At 40.0% G+C, this 24,668-nt stretch overlaps 1 protein-coding gene across 3 annotated transcripts in view; it reads right to left on the reverse strand.

Moving 5' to 3' along the window:
• NAP1L1 (nucleosome assembly protein 1 like 1) overlaps nt 1-24,668 on the reverse strand; it is a 53,676-nt gene that overhangs the window by 9,480 nt on the left and 19,528 nt on the right. For 2 of the 3 annotated variants that reach the window (XM_065423395.1, XM_065423397.1), the window contains exons 2-11: nt 19,498-19,534; nt 18,385-18,473; nt 15,516-15,618; nt 5,638-5,779; nt 5,156-5,236; nt 4,755-4,883; nt 4,126-4,197; nt 3,240-3,379; nt 1,439-1,584; nt 1,312-1,331 (exon numbers count right to left, since the gene is read on the reverse strand). In XM_065423395.1, coding sequence (XP_065279467.1) covers nt 1,312-1,331; nt 1,439-1,584; nt 3,240-3,379; nt 4,126-4,197; nt 4,755-4,883; nt 5,156-5,236; nt 5,638-5,779; nt 15,516-15,618; nt 18,385-18,473; nt 19,498-19,514 — 939 coding nt within the window. In that variant the 5' untranslated portion in view covers nt 19,515-19,534. The remainder of the gene's footprint in view (nt 1-1,311; nt 1,332-1,438; nt 1,585-3,239; nt 3,380-4,125; nt 4,198-4,754; nt 4,884-5,155; nt 5,237-5,637; nt 5,780-15,515; nt 15,619-18,384; nt 18,474-19,497; nt 19,535-24,668) is intronic. The other variant, XM_065423396.1, reaches the window with a different exon arrangement.

Here is a 24,668-nt window from a genome sequence, read left to right on the forward strand (position 1 = left end):
TGGATCATAATTAAGGGACAACTTGCAAACTAGGGTAAATAGACAATGTATGCATTTGCCCACATTAAAAAAAGCAACCTGTGAAAAAGTCTCTGAAATTTTGTGCAAATTAACACAGAAACCTCAATACATTAAGTTCCTTTGTTTTCAAGTTCAAATTTTTCACCCAGACTTCTATTAAAAAGAAAGTTTCCCCGTTCCCCCAATGTTTAGCTTCTCCAGATCATTTTAGGGTTCTTCACGACCTTCCTAAAATTCTGTTAAGCACTAAAATCTCTTGAATATCTTACAAATACATTTATATCTGGATGCTTTAAAAGACTCTCAGCTTACTCCTAAGGTATGTCTCTGCCAATTAATTCAACCACGGTGATAGTAATATAGTCACCCATAATTCAGTTAATATGATATTTAAGTTAGATTTACACTGACAACCCAATGAGATGGATACAACACTTGAAGTTTTCACTTCTGTTGTCCATAGATTCAGGTAAACGGAACTCTACTGGTTTACATCTGAAAAACTATCTTCAAACCAAAAGGACTAGATTTTTTTTTTTTTTTTTTTAGTGTTTAAATGAAAAAAAAAAAAAAAAAATTTGTAGAAGATGCCAAAACACCTACGGATTGAGTTTATACTAGTGTGGAGTTTCTGGCAGCATATTCAGAGTCTCCAGTGATAAAAAAGCAGACCCATTATATAAAAAGCATCATCTACACTCATGTTTATGAGAAAAGGTTTTCAAGACATTTTGTAACGTAGATAAGGCGTTTTCTGTAAAGCTTCCCACCACTGGTAACCAAGTGGAACAGTAGAGCTGAAAAAGCATTTGTGGGCACCTGAGGCTTCACCAGTTTTAGCAGTGGTGGAAATGGTAAGTGGATAGAGTAGAGACAGCATTTCTGGGGTAACTAGACAAGTAGGTTAATTAAATCTCTTTCTCCTTTGGAGATTGTAGTTCAAGTCAGTTTGACACTCACCTTAGGTTGGTATTATTGGTTCCTCCCTTTCATGAGCCCCAAGTTGATTCAAATTTTAACGTTTACAAGACAACTCCGGTTTATCCTTCACAAGTATGAACAAGCCCCAAATATACCAATTACAACTCTTAGTACTAAGAATGCTCTTATCCAACCTGAATATATCTTCCCATAAAGCAAGCCAGAATATGTGCTAAACAGTATTTACTAGACAAGTGTTCCTTATTACATAAAGAAATAGCTAGAATAGTTTAATATCCTCTCAAATTATAGCTTAAGTAGCATACACTCTTTCCAAATTTGGTGTATTGAATTTCTTCTTCAACTTACCAGGTCTCCACTTTCAGGAACTGTAAGAAAAAGAGGGGGGGGGGGGGGGGGGGAGAGAAAAATAAGTACCGTTAATTTTAAAGATACTACATATAATTCATTGCAAATGAATCCAGACAATATTTACCTTCAGGGGGACTAAAGAAATTGAAGAAAGAATCATTGGAGACTGTTTTTGTCACTGTTCTAACTGTCCCACGTCCCTTGTGTTTCTGCTTCTTTTTGATGGTTTTCAAAGTAACATTTTTTCCTTTTTTCCAGTCTATTTGGCACCTGCAAGAAATAAGGAAAATAGCTATCAAATTGGGATACGCTTACAACTTCACATTGTTTTTACATACTAAAGTTACCACTAGTCTAAGGATATAGTTAATTATTTATTTATTTAAGTACAGTCAGTTAAATATTTTAAGGTGATCTTGAAAATTATTATGTATTTGGAGAAAACACTGAGCTAGCCATAACTCTCACGGGTAGTTCATTTTGAGGTGTATCACTCATTCTACTCCCAAAATTCCTTCCAATCCAGAGATTCCCCCTCCCACCTCCCTTACTTTTCTTGTTGAAAATATTTCTATCAGAAATAAAGAAAATAAACTGAGGTTACAGAAAGGTATCCCACAGCACTTATTTTCTGCATGCATAATTTTTTGGGCCCCTCACATATTACGTTTCACTTTTAAGCCTTGGCAGGTGGAAGGATAAGAGCATAGCTCAATTTTACTCTAGAACAAGACTAGCAAGCACTATTAATTTGAACAATGTTGAGCAAGACTATGAAAGACAATCCCTATCCCATGAACCTTGTCAACACTGACCAGGTGCCACTATCCTTCCATGAATCATTGACACGCTGCATGGACAAAGTACATTTTCAGGAACGATTTGAATAGGGGGCAGTGATTTAATTGGCAAAGACAACCAAATATGTTAATAATACCAGGTTAGGGTGGAGGAGAAACTGGAGGAAAATGAGAAGAAAATATAGCTGTGACAGAGGTGTGCTGAGTCTGAGACAGCTAAGAATTGTTACTTGCTAATGTAATGACTGCCTGCAAAGCTGCACACTTGCTTACAGGTGGGCTCATGGCACTTTGTAGATAGTTCCAATGATTACTATGTACGCAACCTGCCAAGGACAGCAAGGGACGAACTCCACTCAAGTTCATTTACTTGGTGAAAGAAAATAAGACCCAAAAAAAGTTGGGAAGGAAGGCAGGCAGCTCAGGCAAACAACAAAAATTAAGTCAGTAAATGTTCATTCTTGAAGCATTGATTGCATGGATCTCTATATCTGATGAACATTGCAGGTGATCCTAGATGCAGAAGTTATAAGTTTGAGGAATCTCAATTTAACAATTATTATAGGATTGTCCTCCTGAATAGTGTATTTGATCTAGAAAATCAATTCAAGGAATGATGCTATATAAAATTTAGAAAGAATAATGGTTCAATCCATTAGAGAGAAGACATTCAGAGTGTCAACATGTTAACTCTATTCATGGGTATAGGAGCCAGCTTTTTGCTGTTTACACAATTGCAGAGGTGTTTGAGGCTGTGGTTGTACTAAAGAGCTGTCTGGAGCTTCATGTACCCCTGATTTATGCCCCTATTGTACCTCCCCCCCCAAGTCAACAAGGTTCTGCCCATAGTTGCCTAGTACATTGTCTGAAATTTTAGAGCTGATTGGATGCAGTGTTCAAAAGTTATCCCATTTCATGCATAGCCAAACACAGAAATCCCAGCGAGTTGAATCTAAGACCATTGCTTGAACGTAAGACTAATACTTACCAGCCTTGAGTGCAGAGGACTGGACTACATGACCTCTCAAGGTCCCTTCCAGTTCTAGGATTGCAAACTCAGCCAAATATTCAAGAAGAGTCATCAAAAGGTGGTTAACTACTTTAAAATTCCATATTAACACTTACCCTGTACAACCCATAATTTCTGGTCCATCAAAGGAGAAGGGATCAGAATCATCTGGCTCTGATCTCATTCTGTATGACTTTGTCAACACTTCATTTGTGAAGAAGTCATTTGATTCAAAGTGAAATTCTAACGTGAAACTCTAAAAACAATTGCCAAAAGACAGTGTCATTAGCAACTGAGCAACATTTAATCGTAATTTGAAATTAAAGATGAGTAACAACTAATATACAAGAATCAGATAGCCCAAATCAATGTACACCTCTTTTCCAGTAATAAAGTGGCTTACTTAATGTCAATTCTGCCCAATATATGAGACTCAAAATTCTAAAACAATTTCTATCCCCAAATTACAATAATTTAAAGTTTTCTTAATTTCATACTGGCATCTAGGTTTATTATTTTCATCTTCTGCCTCATACATTTTGAAGTGTCATCACCTGATAAACAGCGATCTGTGAGCTATAACGTAGAGCTAAGCCTCTCAACTACTACAGAAATAATTAGTCATTTTAACTTCTTTGCAAACCACATAATTTCTTGCAAGCAACATAGGTAATCAGTTCAAGGACATAATTATCAGCAACTATATTTTTGAAATTGTGTCCAAATCTGAAAGTGAAACTCCTAGCTGCAAATAGATACAAAACCTAGCTTTAGTCAGTAATTGATTATACTGTCATAATACAAGAGATATGTGGTCATTTTATGTATGACTGTATTAACAGCACGCTAGTGCCATTTCTCACTAAGAACAGACTAAAAATTCTTCAGAATCCAAAAGGCACCATCAAATATTTGACAGGCAAAGACCACCACTATGTTCCCAGTGTCAATTTTAATCTTATCATGCAGAAATACATAGTTTGTCTAAGATGTTAAGCTTACCATAGGCTGACCGGCTTCTGAGAACTTCACTTTAATATCTTTTAAGTGTTTCAGGATAGGTTCATCATGTTCCTTTAAATAAAATGATTTTAAATCAATGCATAGCATTTTTCATACAAACAGCATTTGAGTTAAGCTAGTTACAAAATAAAAAAAATGCATTGGAGTGAAAGGGGCACAGCTATATTTAGTATTTGTTTCACAGTAGCTAAGAACCTGCGATGGGCATTTGAAAGTATTTTATACAATTATTTGACCAGCAGAGGGCAATAGTAACGTAATAAATAGGCACAGTAAATAATTTCAATTATATAAGTATCCTCAATCTTATTCAATCATGAAAGGCAGTTTCTCATAATTTGATATGCCTAATTCACTGAATATGTGAAGACCTGTGTAAGGAATGTAACTGGCAACTAAAGAATAAGATGTGTCATGCTGAACAGGTGTGGGAGCATGGTACATCATTCCATTGACAAAGCACTTTGAAATGGGATACAAGCCATTTTGATTCTACCAGAAGAAATACCAAGACAGCCAAATCATATCACTATTTCCACAACTTCTAGGAGCACACCAGTACAAATTTTATAACTTATGATTACATTTAACTTTAGGTCACCACCTACCTGAACCATATCACTAAGCAAGTCAACATTCTTAAATACGGTCAGCCAAAACTCAGGAATTCCTTTAGGGTCTTCTTTTTCTTCATCTTTTTTCTCCTCTTCAAGCTTGGCCTTCTCTTTCATTTCCTCCTTGATAAAATAAAAATGTTAAACTTTCTAAAATTTAACAAGAGTTTTATCACAAGTACCAGATACTCAGTTAAAGCACATGATTTTATGATAAAGTCAGTGTGCCCATAACTAAAAATCAAGATTCACAGCTACTTTAGAGAGTCACAAAAAGCTATGAGAATTTCACTGCTGGCATTTTAAATTTTGCTACAGTATTGGGTCTTGCTTAGTGTGTTAAAGCTTGAAATATGCCATCAATTATTCTCTTCAGATATAGTAGAGATACTCACTGAAATTTCTTCTTCAGCATCTGCTTTCCATTCACATTCTTCCTCTGTAGGTTCATAAATTGCATTGATGATTTCACTTCGCTGGAAAATAAAACCCATGAAGTCTTTCAGGTTTACTGTTGTCTGTTTTTGCAATTAGTAAAGTTACTGTAAGCCAAGCTCTCTCTTTGGGGAATGCATTCCATTTGCTTCTTGACCTCATCTGCCACTCAACAGTAACATTACACTTTACTCCTATGCCCCTCCAAAATAACCACCCAGGCCCTGAGACCCTTAATCACACTGGTTACTCTCATGGGTGGTCCTATTGGAATCAATTCACTCACAGGACTGAGGGGTTCACATCTGGTCCCACATGGGGCTGTAACACCATATAGCTACAGATATGCACCACTGATGTTTATTCCCATTGTAATCCTCTCTTTTGGGATTTTAGTTAACTGGAGCTTAAAAATAAAGTTAAATTAGCAAAGAGTTGTTACCTTATCAAACAAAGGTTGATAGAGAGCAGCATACTTTCTTTCCAGCTCATGAACTTCCTCGTAGAACTTTGCTTCTATCTGTGCACACTTAACTTGAAGGTTCTTGAGCGCATTCACCCGTCTCTTAACTACCTTAGGCAAGCTGAAAGTTTCAGTTATACAGTATTATGATTACTATTAACAGAAGTGTTCCATAAAACACACTGACCTCCTTCTCAATCACTCCCTGCCCACCCCATAGCCACCTTCCATAGTACAGATTAGTTTTGTTTTATGCTATGTTACAATACTTTTCATACTTAAGCTTTTGACAGAACAACTGAGAACATAACTCACTATTTCATGCTGATTCAGCATTAATGCAAACTCAAACTAAGCTGAGGTTTCATTAAGACTAGGGGCAAAGCATTCCAAAGAACCAAGACAAACATTAAGTTTTATTACATAAGGTTTGCTTAAAGATCCTAAGCAATAATGTTAGGCTGCTCTCTAAATAGTAGAGTATTAACTGAATTTAAAGTAATTTAAAATAAATGATTGTCAGGATAGCGTTTTTTATCCCTGCAAAGATGGGCCAACGCATCAAGATGACAAGCTACTTTTTTTCTATTTCATTAGAGAAAAATCAAGTAACGTCAGGATTTACATCTGTATATTAGGCAGTTGAGGGCCAAGAGGCTGGTGCAACATTTCAGAACATATTATAGAATATTCCCATGAATTAAAAAGATTTTTCCTAGACAGATCAATGTATTAAGTAAACATGTTGGAAAAGTGTTGAAGTGACACTGATTATAAAATACACTAATTAGTTGCAACCCCTTGAGCTCTTAGCTTTACTTGTAATCAACTGGGTGCTCTCCTTACATCTGGGCTCCAATGACGATGTAACATTAAAACATTAAGGCCCAGTTATAGCTGAGGTGGATAAAGTCCACCTTGTGGGCGAGGTGGGTTACAAAGCTGGCCTCCGAGTTTCTCCCATCCTGGACTGGCTGTACACTGGCCCAGTCACCCAGCAAGAATTAGGCTACAGCAAGCTCTCTAAATTACACTGGCTAGCCGCAATTGGCTGCCCAGGGGCTGATCAGCAGAATGTATGATAGTCCCAGCTTTGCCCTCTAAACCAACATAAGAATGCAGGGTGTCAGAGCCTATATATACAGGATCCTATTATGCTGCAGTGATCTTCCTGGGGCCACTTACAGTGGCTTCATGCCTATGTCCCAATGGCAGTGGAGCACAAAGTGGCCATGCCACAACCAAGGATCTGAACTCAAAGTATTTTATGCAAACTTTATGGAAAAAAAATTTACATTACTTGAGTCGGAGAATGATGGGGTATATTCTCAAGGATGGTGCTCAATTTGTAAGAATTATACACAGTGATATTTACATGTCTAAGAGTATAAAATTAAATTTTGCCATTTACTCAGTGTATGGCTATCCAAACTGGGTAGCACACTGAGCTACCCCCCCTCCCTGCACCCTGAGCAGTTTTCAAACTTTTTGATCTGAGTTCCCTCTTTGAATTATATTTTTTGGTTGCATTCCCCCACAGCCCAGACAGGCTAGGTGGCCTCCTGAGTGAGTCAGGGGGTGGAGGTGGCACTCCCTCCCTGGACCCTGTTGTGTGGAGCTGGCTTGAGCCCTGCCAGCTCTTGTCCCCCCAAATAGAAGTAAAACTATGCCTAAGGACTCCCCTGGCCTGGAGCTTCCCCCCCACATACAACCCCTGCTGGGCCCTGGCATTTTTATAGCATGTTGAGCGGGGCCTCAGCGAGAAAGGTTGAGAACCCCTGGGAAAAAGAATATTCATTACTCAATATAGGACAAACAAAAAGCAAAAAGTTAAAACCCTTCCATTGCCATCCTATCAGTGACAAAATAGTGATTTCATGCCTGGATATTTAAAAAACATTTTATGCACTTTGAAAGAGAAAATTTGGAAGACTGTCTACGCAAAAGGAGTGTGTAGATAAAGTTATTTTAGGAACTAGAAAAGATTGAGTGTATTAGCATTTGCCTACTTTATTAAGGAGGTGGACCATATTGATCAGAACAGACTATAACCAGACTGCTTTTATTATTATTCTCACCTTTAGCTTTAAGAAGGGAGAGACAATTGAAGGCTCTGTTAAGCACTGGATGGGACTAAATTAAGTAGTTTGATAACTAAAGTATCTAACACTGCTCTACTTATATTGTATTACTTACAGGTTCTGAGACTATTGCATCACTAGCTTAGTTTTAAAATGCAAAATTGCCACCTTCCTCACCATCATTCTTAGGGTTGACAAGAATGTACCACCCCGACTAGTAAGATGTCTATTAACATCAAACAAGTGAGTTTCCAATAGGTCACCAATAATTCAGCATCTGGCTTTTGCTGAAGTAGAGATCTGCAATATGCAATATCAAACCAACTTATTCATGAAGGTTCTGAAAAAGTTCTTATCCACCCAATATGACATTTACATTCAGTTATATTACTTTCATACTCTCTAAAAGAGATATTCTAAAATTTAAGGTCAAATTTATCATTAATGCTCCACTGCAATTTTAACTTGAAGGAATGGTACAGTGAAAAAATCAAAAGGTTAGTTGTGTAAAGATGTTAATAGAAAAATATTAGAAAGACTTTTGTTGAGACAGCATATGATAAGCACTCATTTGATGTCACTGACTAGAGTAACATTCTGCAAGAGTCTAATGACACTGGACAGGTCCTAGCAACTGTACATATAAGCATCAAGAAACAGATAGACACACACATCTTGTTTCTCAGTATCAGAGGCTGTCAGCCTAATATTGGACACCTAATGCAAATTCAAGCCAGAGTAATTTAATGCAGGTTAACCCCTTTTATGGGAGCATCTGGGTTCCTTAGTATAAATCATATTGGATATAAAAGTAAAATGCAGAACTGCTAGCACCAACTAATTTCAAACTTCAACTGAGATTTATATATCTAGTATCAAAGGGGTAGCCGTGTTAGTCTGGATCTGTAAAAGCAGCAAAGAGTCCTGTGGCACCTTATAGACTAACAGACGTATTGGAGCATGAGCTTTCTTGGGTGAATACCCACTTCTTCGGTTGCAAGAAGTTGCATCCGAAGAAGTGGGTATTCACCCACGAAAGCTCATGCTCCAATACGTCTGTTAGTCTATAAGGTGCCACAGGACTCTTTGCTGCTTTTACAGATCCATTATCTTTACATGCCTTTTCACACAGGAAGTGTCACCTATAAGCAGTTTTATAAAAGATAGAATTATGCAATAGCTCCAAAGAGAGGCAACAAGTCCAAAAGAATCAAAGCTGAAGGAACAAACAGATACAAGATGACACCTAGTTAGCACTTGGTCCTCTGAATGCAAGTCAATTTAATGAACGTATGGTCAAATGAGAAGCAGGGTGAATCTCCTCAGGAGGTTTGTCTGACCTACAGAAAAACTTCAAATCAGCTTGTGGAGCCAAGCTTCATTGGAATTAGTATAAACATGGACAGAGGAGCAACTGACTGGCTGCAACAGAACTAGTAATACCTAGACTTGGCCAAATAGAATGCTTTTCCATCAGAAAATGCCAATTTGTCAAAATCTAAAAGTTCCACGGGAATGTATTCATGTCACCTGAATTTCAACAGAACTTGTAATGGAAGCTTGCTTGGTTTCCTGCTAGCTTGATTGCCTGGTCAGCTCCTCAGCAGCCTGGACTTCCAGACAGGCTGCCTCAGAGTTGGGGCTCCCAGAAGCCCAGAGCTGCCTATAGCCTCAAACATTCTGAAAAGGTTGAAACAATGTTTCCACTTTTTCACAACAGAATTTTGAAATTCTTGTTCTTTGCAGAAAGTTTCAAAATGGTTTTTCCCTGTTTTGAATAGAGGGGATTTTTGAAGTTCCCCATGGACAAGGTATTCCTATTTCCAGCAAGCTCTTAAGAAAAAAAAAAAAAAAAAAAAAAAGGCTAATTTGTAGCCTGTTTACAAAAAATAATAATTTGGGGTGGTCCATGGCACACATCAGCCCTTGGAGGAAATCAAATTAAAACGTTATTTGAAAAAGACTTTGCTTCTCCCATTAGGCTCGTTGCAAGCCTCACCTGCTTATTCTCATTTCTTATAGATTATACTGAGCATACATGGACAGAGGAGTTAACAGGATTTTAAGCCTTAAATTTCACACCAGCTGGACAGCACAAGGAGATAAACAGTAGTCCTTTAAACAAGACCCACCAACCAGTGAGTCTCACCTTAGGCAGACATCCGGAAAATTTTTTGGGAGGCATACTGCTAAAAATCTGTCAGTCAGGGTATGGGGGGGGGTTACATTTTTGGGGTGGGAGAGGGAGAATAATCAAAGAATTTCTGTAAAAAAATTTAGACATGAATGCTTGCTGGAAGGGGAGGGACATTTTAGGGGACAGAGTTAGGGAATTTGGGGTTGCACTGGAAAATAGAGATGGGTGGGGTAAGGAAGGAGCGAAGGCTTGGGGGGCAGATTAGGACACTGGGAAGAGGACATGGGGGTAAGTGGCAGGGGCATCTGTAAGCACCACATTCTCCCCATCTGTATGTCAGGATCTGGGGGGTCAGATCCTCTCTTGCCCCCTCCCTCCATATGTGAGCTAGGATCTAGGTGTCAGTTCCCCCCAGTGGTGTCTAAGCCCCACACTCTGCCTCCATGTGTGTCAGGATCTGGGAAGCTGCTCAGCTATGGTGCTCTAACCCTCTCCAACATCCCATGTGAGCCAGTTTCAGTGGGGCTTGCTTTTCTGGGGGTCTGAACCCCTTCCTCTATTCATGTCAGAACCAGTATCTATAGGGATCTTCCCCCTTGCCTCCCAGGTAAACCAGGTTTGAGGGCTTGCCTTTCTGGGGCGGTCTGAACCCTTCTCCATACCACCCATGTGAGCAAGGATCTGGAAAAACCCTGCTCTTCTGGGTGAAGAGCTTAGAACAGGCATGCTCGGAGCATACAAAGAACATACTGTTGAGACTGGGGTGAAGAGCTGAGAACTGGTCTGCTTGACACATCAGAAACTCTCCCGCACTGGGGAAAGTGGGGTAAGGGAACACCTACCGACATGACTAGAGCAGTGGCTTGAGCTAGGTCTACACTATGGGACCTTACAGCAGCACAGCTGTACTGCTGCAGCTCCACTGCTCTAAGGTCTCCTGTGTAGCTGCTCTATGCTGGTGGGAGAGCACTCTCCCACCAGCATAATTAAGCCATACCCAATGATTACCAGTAGCTATGTTGGTGGGAAACGCTCTCCCACTGACATAGCACTGTCCACATTGGCGCTTTTGTCAGTGAACCTTATGTTGGTCAGGGGTGTGTTTTTTCACATCCCTGACCAACGCAAGTTTTGCCAACAAAAATGCTAGTGTAGACAAAGCCTCAGAGTTATTGTTTCAATCTGTACTCATCTCCACTGGGTATTCTTTCATCTGAGAACATCTCATTGCAATGAATCACTTAACACCTCACAGAGCCTGCAACTTTGAAGTCTGAGATAATTCTTTGACCCTTGGCAGAAGTCTAACTGTAAACATTTGGGGGCAGGAGGGCGGGGCTTCCTTTAAAAAAAAAAAATTGTTTTTTGGAGAAATGTAATCCGAGTACAGCAGGATATTCAGAAGGTACTAAAACTATTTTTGAGAATGAGATAAATTAGACAAGTAAATGCTAATTGGAAGGGGAGGGTTGATTGGGGTGGTAACAGGGGGTTGAGTCTCCAGCAAGGGACTATGGGGAAGGGGCTAAGTGGAAATGGGTGGTAGGGGAGGGAAGATAGGAGGCTGGAGAATATGAAGGGTAGCAAAGGGAGTTGGGGGTTCAGAGTTGGAGGGGCCTGTCAGCACTGAGTGTGTGTGCGCGATCGATCTAGGGAAGCCCTAACACCTCTGCAGGTACCTGAGACCTTCTCTGCCCACTATGTACTCCAGGATATGGGGGACCCTACTCCTCTTGCAGTGTCTGAACCCCTCTCCCTGCCCTTCCTTGTGAGATGGGCTCTGGAGGGGGGTGGGGGAATGAAGGCAATGCAAATTTAAATATCTGAAATCCATAAAATAACTAGTTAAGGTATGTATCAGCCCTGTGGGAGGCATAGGGGACAGTTGGCCAGAGTGTTTGGGAGAAGGACACACTGAGCGGACCTGGAAAAATGGCTGGGGAAGCCTGACAGAAACAGGGGAGAGTGCCAAAGGAGGTGGGTAGTGGGAGTAAGGGGCCAAGTTCAGTATGCAGCTCAGGCTTCTAATAACCATGGCAACATATGACCCTCCAGTAAGCTTTTGCCATGATGCATACACAGTAGCATAGGTCTGGAGACAGCAAGGAGTAACTTCTTACAAGTTAATGGTTTCTACAGCGCCAGCTAATAGCATAATAGGATGGGAAGGAGAGGGGTAGCTGGAAACAAGGAGGATGTGGAGAAGAATACAGACATACCAGTCTTCTCTCAACACTTTGCGGTCTGGTCTACACAACAGACCTAAATTAGCGTAACTATGTCGCTCAGGGATGAGAAAAATTCATACCCCATAGCAACATAATTATACCATCGAAAGCCCCTGCGTAGACAGCACTATGTTAGCGGAAGAACTTCTCCCACCAACAAAATCCACCTCCCCGAAAGGTGGTAGCTAACTACACAGACGCGAGAGCGACGATAGAGAGAGAGAGAGATTATATATCTATATCTCACTCTCACTCATATACTCCTGGGCGAATTCAACACCACTGCATGTGCGCAGAATTCATGTCCCCCGCAGAACGCTTCCCTGCAGAACAATGACTGACAGGGAAATAAAGGGAAGCTGCAAAAGCAGTCACGCACCACTCCTTAGTAGCGCAGGTACATCGTTTCAGACACCTAAAGCAGCCGGCAGAGAGGTAAATCACCACAGAGCTGGGGACACCCCAGCCAGTGGCTCCAACCCTGAGCCAGGATCAGCTGCGACTCTCATCAGGGCTGGAGGCAGGAGAGGACGGGACTTACTCTTCTCCTGCAAGGAGTGGCTGGGACTATGTCAGACCTCCCCCAGCTGCAGGAAGCTCAGCATCCTCCCCTTCTTCTTATCTCCCTCCCCTCCCCACCCCCCCATCAGTCCTCAGCTGTAGCGGGAGGGGTCACTGTACGGGGAGCTGCTCCCCCATCCACCCAACCCCTGTGTATCCAAGCCTCCCATACCCAGACATCCCTGCCAAGCCTCACCCGGCCCTCCATACCATACCCAACCCCCCCTCCCCACTGAACCTCAACCCCTGCCTCTGGACTCTCCCCCCCCCCAGCTCCCTTTATTTAAACCCCCATCTTGATGCCCCCCTGCACCGAGCCCCCACATCCAGATCCCCATGCCACTGACCCCCAACTAGCTGCAGCCAGACCTTCCCCCACCACCCAGAGCCCCCTGCTAAGACCCCCACACCCAGACCCCTCTGCTGAGCCCCAACCACCTTCACCCCCTACAGAGTCCCATTGCCCCTGCACCTGGAACTCCAACAAGCCTCTGTGCATCCAGATCCCCCCCACACCTAGACCCCCCACTGAGCTGCCTGCACCCAGACTGTCCCACACAGAATCCTGGATCCCCCCCACATTGAACCCCTTCACACTTGAATCCTGCCTGGTTGAGCCTGCCTGCCCCACACCTGGTGCGCCTGGCGCAGATGGGCAGTGTCCCAGAGTGTTTCTGAGGCAGGCCCAGGCCTTGTGCTGTGTCAGGATCGGGTGCAGCCTCACCATTGAGTTTATGTCCCAGGGGTGGGAGGGCTGCAGGGTGATCTCCCACCTTTGTGCAGCCAGTGGCCTGTGCTCCCCACTGCTATGCTGGAGCCACTGCATTTATTTATTGACAAATAAAACTTGCAGAATTTTAAAAGTGTGTGTGCAGAATTTAATTTTTTTAGCGCAGAATGCCCTCAGGCGTACTTGGAGCATCTTAATTAAAGCGCTACATCAACTGTATGCTGATGCAGCATTATAATTGTAGACTTGCCCTAAGTTACTGTAACAACCAAGTAATAAGACTGTCAAGGTTTTGGGACATAGACCATGAATGAGATTTCCCCTGTTCGCAACTACACACTGCAAACATTTCAATGCACTACTATTATCCCACAAAATATACTGGACGGGGGGAGGAACACTGAGGAAATCACATCATAACCATTTGGCCTAGTGAAAATACTGACTGGGACTACTTCTAGGTTTGTCACTGGCCTACTTGGTGACTGTGGGCAAGTCATTTCACCTCTGTGCCTCAGTTTCTCATCTCTAAAAATGGAGATACTGATGTAAAGTTCTTTGAGATCTACTGATGAAAAGCACTATATAAAGCTAGGCCTTTTGATTATTACATACCTACAGTACCTTATCAGCTGCCAACTAGGTAAAACAACTGCCCAAAGGACCACTAATTCTTACCAACAAACATTTCTTTCTGTTTAAAAACAAACAAACAAAAACATTAAGATATTAAGTAGCAAAAAACCCCATAATTAACCCAGAGTTCAGGTTGCCTGGTAGTAGCTCATGCCCTTCTAGAAGAAGTTCAGAAAAACTCAACTGAAAAACAAGAAACACAGAGTTAAGGTAAACAACAATGCAACTTTAACTCTGCCCATATCAGAAACACTCCCGCACTGGGCTGGGTGGGAAGGGAACACCTACTGACATGACTGGAGCAGTGCCCCATAATGCCCGTAACACACATACAGTGACAAGGCAGAGTGCAGGTAATGAATAGGTGCTACTTGCCCTTGCCCTACACTCAAACACAGACTACTCCCCAGACAGAATACCATGCTTTAACAACCACTTCATACCCTTCCACAACCCACTGACACCTGCACATACCACCCAAACCTGTACTTCCTCAGACCCATCATTATATCAACCAACTGCTCTCATATCCCATCAGATGACAACACCCATGACAAGACCACCCTAGAGCCCTGCTACTGACACAACCTACCAAATTCTGTATTAAAGTGAGCAGAGTAGAACCTCAAGGTACATGTGCATCTTTCCTTTGACAATATATGTTGGGGGGAGGGAGGGGGAGGAGAAGGGACACAGACCCAGTTCTCTTCATATCACAACTACAGCTCTCCTAAGCTGCTCCAACTTCTTCCTCCACCATTCAATACAGCTACACTTAACAGTGAATGCAGCTGTAGTCCATGCAGATAATTCCCAGGGGCTACTGCCAGCTCCAGGTGGCAGAGTTAAGGCTGTGCAAGCATTTACCTTAACTCAATTTCCTGGCTTTCTGACATTTGAATTTTGCTGAACTCTACATTCTGGAAGTGCATGAGCTATCAACTGGGCAATCTTAACTCTGCATTAATGAAGTTTTATGCCATTTAATCATTCTACAAGTTTTTCTGACCATACTGTAACAAGGATATCAGGAAACAAATAACTCAGCAACCGTATTACAGAAATGGATCCACGCTTTTCAAAAAAATAGCTCAAATTCTTTCAGTAATAAATACTACAAGACTATGAAAGCGACCTCAAACAAACAGTTAAACTTCAACTTAAGTAAAACTTAAATGTACCTCTGCAAGTCACTTTAACGTCATCCCTACTTTAAGCTCTTTACCAAGCTTCCCACCTTCCCTTCCTCAAACACCACCACCACCACCACAAACACCAACACCCAAACAAACACACACCATGAGAACTCAGTTCCTGATCTCTTCTAAAGGTTAGGTTCTCAGATATATTTGGCCCCGGCAGGTAGTTTAGGATGTATTAATACTATTTGTCTGAAAGTGAAGAGACTGAGTGGTGTGAACACTTCCACAGAGAACAAGATTATAAAAACAGATACTTAACTACTAAATGAGAACAAGCTGTACCTTTCTATATATCCTGTAGATGTTCCTACCAGACCATCAAGTCTTTCCTGAAGGGCTGCAAGAATCTGAGGATTTTGCATCATCTGCACAGTCAGCTGCCGAGCTAAGTAAAACCAAGAAGAGGAGAGGTTTTGCAAATGCATTATGCTAATCTTGTAGCCAACCTGGAAAGAAACTTATTTTAGTACTAGGGAAAGATGCCAGGTTGACAATCCTTGATATTTGAAGCTTTTCAAAGGAAATGCAGCACAAATAGGAGCATTTCACACTTCCATTTTCCCCACTGACACTGTGCCTTAAATATCCTATTAAAAATGTTAGTGAAGATCCATCTTATTCTGATCATTTTGAAAGACAGCTGAGTATTTGGAAAATCTAAAAGTTGACCATTCTAGAAAAAGGAAGACAAAGCTTTGAGATTCTTATTTTATGAAAAGTTGACCCAGTCATTAGAATAGAAGTTCTTGCTGAAAACACAGGTTTACAACAGGTCACCAAAAATGTCTTTAAAAAAAGCACTTTTGTCTAACATTTCAAACTAAATGATGCAAAGAAATGCAAGATACTGAGATTTGTACTTTTTGCTTTGGGCAGAGGCAGGGACTGTGCAATATGTCAATATTCTTCCAAAAACAATTTCTGTACAAGTGTCAAAACTCAAATTGGATTCAGTAACTGCCCTACAAGTCTCTAATTTATACAAGATTTCACACACAAAAAATACTAGTGAAAATAAGGCATAAGTGACTTATTAAGCAGAAAAATTTAATGTGCAGTAGGAACAAACTGCCATACCAGATCAGACCAGCGATCCCTCTAATCCCATATATTTTATATGTATCATCATCTATGACTGGTCAGTACCAGATTCTTCAGAGGTAGGTGCAAGAAATCCCATAGTTTAAAAAAATAAAATAAAAGTAACTTTGCCAGTGGAGAAGCTGCTTCTTAACCTCCGTCATACCTTGAAATCAGGGAAGTTTATAGCCTATAAAATTTCTGGTCTAATGTAATTGTAACTGCTCTAATTATCCATATTAATATTCATCTTTTAACTGTTACCAAGCTCTTGCCCTCAATATCCTGTGGCAATGAATTCCACACATTTACTATTCCAAAATGCATAAGAGTTCCCCTTTTATCAGCTTTTTTTTAAAAAGTTACCTTTCACTGAACATCCTTGTTCTTGCATTTTCAGAGGTTAAGATGTGTGTGTATACATACACATACATCTAAACCCCTCCTATTTTTGTGCACTAAATTAAACAAAGTCTCGATCTTTTTAATCTCTCCCAGAAGTGAGCACACTACTTCAGATGAGGTCGTACCATCTTTGCATGAAATTGCATATTATTTTCTGTCCAATACTTAATACATTCTAAAATTGTTCACTGTTTTGACTGCATTTACACATTGAGCAGGGGTTTTCAGAGAGCTGTGCATAACAGCAGTCCAGTCTCTTTCTTGAGTGATTGCAATTTAGATGCCAGTAACATGCAGAAGTAGTTCAAGTTACTTCTCCAAAGGGGATTACCCTGCATTTGTCAATGACGACTTGTTTGCCATTGAACTGTTCATTCAGACAGCTTTCTTAGATCTTGAGTTCTTCCATGTTCTCTATACTTAAAACATATGCAATTGAAACATCTGCAATTTTATCACATTAATATATTAAACACCAGTTCTAGTACAGTATTTTAGGTCACTCAATTGTCAACCTTTTACCATGTTGAAAAGTGACCATTTTTTCCTACTCTTAAAAGTTTTTAATCCTTGAGAGAACTTCCAACTCTCATCCGAGACTACTAGGTTTCCTTAATAGCATTCAGTGAAGAACTTTCAAACAGGCTCTTGAAATTCCAAATAAATTATGTCAAACGGGTCTTTTTTACCCTCACTACTTTGTTTACATGCTAAAGTCCAATAGGATTAGAAAAGCATAATTTTATTCTATTGATGTTCTGCTGGTCAGTCCCGATGATATATTTATATGGGTATTTTAGAACTCTATTTTTATTTATTTATTTCAGCCAAGTTTGCCTAGTACTGAACTTCCCTTAGTGCCTTTTTACAGGTAGGTGCAACACATGCTACCCCAGTCTTCAGCTATAATAGCGGATTTTAACTTGGTTGTATGCTTTTGTTAGCAGTTAAATTATTTCACTCAAGTTCTTTGGGAACTCTTTAGGTGTTATACCAGCGGATTAAGGGAACTTGTTGCTATTTATCAGCCGGTTACGTTAATCGGATATCTTCAGCAAATCCAACAATTCTACTGCAGGCTTCATACTGCTAATACACTAAAAGCATTTCTTACCATTTGTTTATATTTTGCCTCTTTGCTCTCTTCAAATTCCATTTTCACCCTCCAAACCATTACATGAGCAGGACCAACTTTTCCCACCTGGATTGTGTGTCATGCAAAATGTACTACTAACTAGATATAAATGGGTGGGTTTTTTTTTTTGGGGGGGGGGGGGGGGGGGAGAGACGGGACCAATTTTAGGTATATGTGGATTTCTACTAATCGTGACTGAATCGTTTTGAAGTTGAATGGTTGTCTGTGAAATTAAGACAAGTGAGCAGTAAAGTTCATTTGAGAGTACTGACAGAAGCACTGACTGGTCAATGACTCTGGTTCACATGGATAATGTTTCATGAACTGCTGCTGTTCAAGATTAAAAAAAGAATGAGAGCAGACACCAGCATGAAGTGAATGATCATTAAAAATCCTTTTGAATGAGCAATACCTTTCTGGTTTCAGAATTTAAAAAGCATTAAAAAAACAAAAACATGTTTTATCATTTGCATTCAGTTTAAATTGAAACATGAAATCCCTTTAGAATTTCTTTTGATGTAAGTGTGTTACCTTTACTGTTGGCATCCTCGCCAGTTTCTTCTTCTTCCACTTCTTCAACATCTTCCATATCCTGTTGGTCAAGTTCAGCCTGTTCTTTGCTAGTAGAAACATTCAATTCAAAAGTTGGTTTGTTTTGTTTTTTTCCTTTTAAGCTAAAGGACTGGTTTACTAATACAACTTGTCCTGAAAAAGCTGCAGTTACAGATATTGCATTAGTTCCCAGTGTAACAACTAAGCTGATATATTCAGTTTTGTGGTTGTGTATTTGATTTGATTTTTTTTTTTTTTTTTTTTTTTTTTTTAAACTTTTGTAACTTCTTTCCACTGGTAAATTTGACCAAAATAGTAAAATTCAAATGGGAAACTTTCCACACCAACAATTTCACTTTTACTATTCTAATAAGGAAATAATAATTTAGTGGTTTGCATACAAGACTAGGAATTGAGAATCAGAGTTCCAGTCCTATCCTGGGGAGAAATGCCCTCTGTGAACTTGGTCAAATCATTTAAACCTCTACCCTCTGCCCCAACATTTCTCCCTCTGTAAAACGAAACTAACTCCACAGCACTATTAAATCACAAACTGTTTTATACACAAGACATAAGTTTCACCTGTATCCTGTTTAAAGTAAGATTTTGCAACACTTTAAAACTACAATATCACTTTTGAAGGACATTTTGGCTTAGCTCCACTGACAAAAAGACAGGGAAAAGAAAAGTAATGTTTAACATGACAGTGGAACGGGCGATGCTGCTAGTTTTAGTAATTTAGTACACAAGTTGAATTTTTTTTTGTAGTTAATTAGAACATTGTTAGTTTACATTTTGCTTAATAGCTACTGCAAACAGGGCTTTGGAACTGTGCTCCAATTCCGCTCCAGCTCCACTGCTCCGGAGCTGCTCCGCACTCCAGCTCCGGGCTCCGCTCCAAAGCCCTGGTCCCAAATGAGCATGTAATAAAACAAAACATGAATCCATTTGCATATTTGCTCATTTTACACCAACCTAATATATACACCTTAAGAGAAAAAGCTACTTAGAGATCACAGTAGTTTAAAGTACAGGATTAATCAATACATAGACATTTTTAGTCAAAGTAAATGTCCAAAAGAGTATACATACTTGTCAATGTCTGCCATGTTCTCAGACCTCAGAAAGCCTTAAAAAACAAAACAAAAAAAAAGTGTTAAATTTTATGTACAGAGACTATGTACACCAAATATATATATTAAAAATGAAGTTTAGGAACTGCATAAGACATATGCTATCATAGTTTTAAAAGCTTATCAGTAGTTTACAAAATAGTTACTATGCTGAGGTCACAGAAGTACCCATTTGTTAGGAGTGCACACTGCACAGAATCACAGAAACATAGGGCTGACAAGGACTTCAAGTTACCAACTCCAGCTCCCTGCTCTATCACAGGACCAACTAAGCCTAGATCACCCTTGACAGGTGTTTGTCCAACCTGTTCTTAACTTCCAGTGATGGGGATTTCACTGCCTCCCTTGGAAGTCTATTTCAATCTTTGATTACCTTTTAGACAGTTTTTCCTAATATTAACCTAAATCTCCCTTGCTGCAGATTAAACCCATTGCTTCTTGACATACTTTTAGTGGATATGGAGAACAACTGATCACCATACTCTTTATAATAACTCTACATATTTAAAGACTACGATCAGGTCACCCTTCAGCAGGGCCGGCTCTAACTTTGCCGCCCCAGGCAAAAAAAACCAAAAACAAACGCCGCCCCGCCGAACCAAAACAACAACAAAAACCTGAGCACCGCCCCACCAACCCAAGCACGTGCTTGGTCGGCTGGTGCCTGGAGCCGGCCCTGCCCTTCAGTCTTATTTTCTCAAGACTAGCCATGTCTCTCTCTCTCTTTTTTTTTTTAAAAGCAGCCTTTTTTCCATGTGTCAGTTTGTCTAAACCTTTCATAAATTTTGTTGCTCTCATCTGGACTCTCTCTAGTTTGTCCATATCTTTCCTAAAGTGTGGCACCCATAACTGGACACAGTACTCCAGCTAAGGTCTCACCAGTGCCGAGAACAGGACAGTTACCTCCCATGTCTTACATATGACGCTCTTGTTAATACACCTTAGAATGAGAGTCTTTTTTGCAGCTGTATCACATTGTTGACAAATTCAATTTGTGATCCACTCTGACCCCCGATCCTTTTCAGCAGTACTACCACCTAGCCAGTTATTCTGCATTTTATAGTTGTGCATCTGATTTTTCATTTTCAAGCGAGTACTTTGCACTTGTCTTTACTGAATTTCATCTTGCTAAATTCAGACCAATGCAGCAATTTGTCATGGTCATTTTGAATTCTAATCCTCTCCTCCAGAGTGCTTGCTTGCTGCAACCCCTCCCAGCTTGGTGTCATCTGGGAATTTTATATGCATACTCTCCACTTCAAGTCATCAATATTTTCATTAAATTCCACCAGATCCTGCAGGACCCCTATAGATACAACCTCCCCGTTTGTAAACCATTAATAACTACTCTCAAAGTATGACCTTTCAACCAGTTGTGCACCCACCTTATAGTAATTTCATCTAGACCACATTTCCCTAGCTTGCTTTTGAAAATGTTATGTGGGACCATCAAATGCCTTACTTTACCCAAAAACAAAACAAACCACCACACCCAGTAACCCTGTCAAATAAGGAAATTAGGTTGGTTGATATGGTTTGTTCTTGACAACTTCCATGCTGGCTATTCCTTATAACCCTATTATTCTCCAGGGACTTACAAATTGATTAATATTTGTTCCGGGTATCAAAGTTAGGTTGACTGGTCTATAACTCCCCAGGTTCTCTTTATTGACCCTTTTAAAAGACAGATACTATGTTTGCCCTTCTCCAGTCTTTCAGGACCTCAACCATCCTCCAGAAGTTCTCAAATATAATTGATAACAGTTCTGAGACTGCTTCAGCTAGTGCCTTGGGCATCCTAGAGTGAATTTATCAGTCCCTGCCAACTTGAACACATCTAACCATACTTCAACCTGTTCTCTCCCTATTTTGGCTTGCATTCCTTCCCCCGGCTGTTAAGTACCTCATCAGCATTAACTTTTTTTAGTGTAGACTAATGCAAACTAAGCATAACACCTCAGCTTTCTTGATGTCATCAGTTATTAGATCTCCTTTCCCGCTAAGTAGAAGGCCTTCACTTTTCTTCATCTTTCTCTTGCTCCTAATGTAAAGAATCTCTTCATATTGCCTTTTATGTCCCTTGCTAGGTGTAACTGACCTTGTCCCTTAGCCCTTCTAATTTTGTCCCTACATGCTTGTGTTATTTTTTTGTACACCTTGTAAGAATGTTTTTGTATATGAAATAGAGATTATAAATTGTCTTGTGCTTTAGAATGAGTTATACTGTGTGCCTTTACATTTGGCTAAGGTATTTAACTATGTATTAGATATGGAGTCTAAAATTCAAACTGGCGTGCCTGCCAAACAGTTCGACTCCATCTTCGTTTAGTTTCTTGTTGAAGTTTTCGTGCCCTTTTGGAACTCTGGCTGGAAATGCAGCCAACGGTCAGCATAGAACTGGTTGAAACATGTTCCAGCAGGGGAGCTTGCCAGTTTTACCTCAGAACTTTGCCACACTTGTGCCTATATAAACTCTCTGCCTAGTTGCTGTCCATCTTGGAGGCAGCTACGGTACCATTGTATTTGTGCAGCTATGTGGACCAGAAGATCAGAAGACCAGCATTAAGAACTGCGAGTATGCTTACCAATCTCTGAACTCCACATCATTTTCAGAGAAAAGTACAGAGGTCCTGTTGATTGCTCACCCTTGGGTGATCGCAGAGACAGGCCTCTCTTCAGCATCAGCAGATCCTGTTGATCTCCCCCTAAAAAGCAGGTGAGACCCAGGGTCCATCAGTCGCCTGTGACAACGGTGTCGTACTATCTACTGCTTATCAACACCTAGAAATGGTGCAGTATCTGGAGTATTTGTGTTTTAGGTTTATTTGTTTATTGCCAAGGTGTCTGTTTGGTTGGACCTGGATTTTAAATCCAAATAGTCAAACCACATCTCACTGTTTCTGTTTTAAATAAAAGTTGTCATCTGTTTACTTTAGTCTTCTCTCTTCTTTATTAATTTGCATCACTGGACAGGGAGGTACACTATCTTTCCCTTCTAACTCCCGGATGATAGATACCGGGTAAGGTCTAAGATCCGGCTAATTGGCTACAAGGTATAGCTGGCCTACACCATCCTCACCAACATAGTTAATGTTGCATTAGCTATTAGACCATGTTTCCACTCTCTATACAATTTCTTTTTAAATTTTCAGCAGGATAGATAAAAATCCATGATTTAAAATAAAATAAAATAAATAAATCAGTTTTTGATTTAAAATCAGATTTTGATAGATTTTTCCCTCAAAGCATTTTATCTAAAGATTGAGCTATAATGTATCTTAATTAAAACAACGATATCTCATCATGGAATAGGGATTATAAATTCTAATTCTATAGTATGAGAATATATTCATGTAATGGTTAAGAAAATATTTGTAAATTAGTTCCAATAGTTCATGGATTAGGGACCCAATCTTATGGAGTTACAGGGGCTTCTGTATAGATTAACTTAAATAATCTTGCTATCTATCCAATGGGACTCAGTGCTCAGTCTAGAAGGTACCATCAGAGATGCTTAGTTTTGCAGTTCTCAAACTGGATTTATGTCTCCAGAGATAACATGCTTGTTAACAGCAAAAATGTTAGAAAGCAAGAAAAAAGAGAAATAACAGACCTCAACCCTATTGTCCCGCTGCAAATTGTGTACAGAGAGTCAATCCCTTACCTCTCTCTAAAAGTGCAAAGTTGCAAAAAGTTCAATGAAGACTGTTGGGGGCGGAATAGATCTGGACAAGAAGTCTGGAGATAAATGTGAGAAGGGAGGGACAGGCACTAGAAACCAAAGTGAAACTGTTTGAGCAGCATATTACAGAAGTCTTAAGGTCTTTCTGAGTGTAGTCTTCATTGATTTGAGATCTACCATACCATTCTCTCACTAGAAGGGAAAACCTATAATGGCAGCAGGCCGTAAAAGAGACCCAGTTTGGGAATATTTTAATGAAGTTCCTCTACCTGTGGGTAAGACAGGCATGGGTGCAAAATGCAAACAGTGCAACAAAAACACAAGGCCTGGTTGCTCGAATGAAACATCATGAGAAGCGTGCCTTCTCAGGAGGACGCTCCGGTGAAGATAATGAAAGGAATATGTCTGAACATGCAGGATCTTCAGGTTGGTAAACTTTTTTCATACTCCTTTCTCAAGGACTGCCTGTCTTCCTTCTGACTGTTCTTGAATTCTCAAAAAAAATATATAGTTGTTACTCTATGGTACTACCACTTTAGATGCAGTTGTGATAAAAATAAATAGCTGAAATAGGCAGATCTTCCTTTTACAATTTCACCTTTAAAGTAGTACTGAGTGTCAGTAAATGCAATGAGTAATACTAAATGAGCAGTATGGTGGTAATTAAATAACTGCATTGACTTATTTTGTTTAGGAAAATCCATCCTCAACATACAGGATTCTGAAGACTATCCACCTGCAAGATCATCATCATTTTCTATAGTTTCAGAGTAATCTACCAACGATAGTGTTTCAGTCACACCATGTATGTCACATAGCCACAGTATATCATCTGTAGCAAAAAGAAAAAAAAGAAAAATCTCCATCATCCAGAAACAACCATAGATAAATTTGTGATAAGAACCAGCAGATTACAAAAAAGTAATTGATGAAAAAACTGCCTAGTTTGTTTATGCAACAAACTCTCCTTTCTGTATGATTGAGAACCCACACTTCATTAACGTGGTTCAGTCATTAAGACCAAGATATAGTTCACCCAACAGAGCAGATGTTGCAGGCAAATTGCTGGATAAAGTGTATGAAAGAGAAATTGAGCAGTGTGCAAAAAGTCTAGAGGGTAAAATTGTTAACCTGAGTCTTGATGGGTGAAGCAATGTCCACAATGATCCTGTTGTATGTGCTTGTGTGACAACAGAAGAAGGGACTGTCTTCCTTACAGAAACAATTGATACATCAGGAAATGCACACAGCAGAATACTTACAAGGAGTAGCAGTAAAAGCTATAACAAACTGAAAAAAAAATTCAAATGTCTAGTACTCAGCTTGGTCACAGACAGTGCTGCAAATGTATCCAAGATGAGAAGAAATTATTTAGAAGAGAGTCCCAAGCTAACAACATACAGTTGCAGTGCTCATTTGATGCACCTCCTAGCCAAAGACTTCAGCGT

The sequence above is a fragment of the Emys orbicularis genome, chromosome 1 (assembly GCF_028017835.1).
Source record: "Emys orbicularis isolate rEmyOrb1 chromosome 1, rEmyOrb1.hap1, whole genome shotgun sequence".
Lineage (NCBI taxonomy): Eukaryota > Metazoa > Chordata > Testudines > Emydidae > Emys > Emys orbicularis.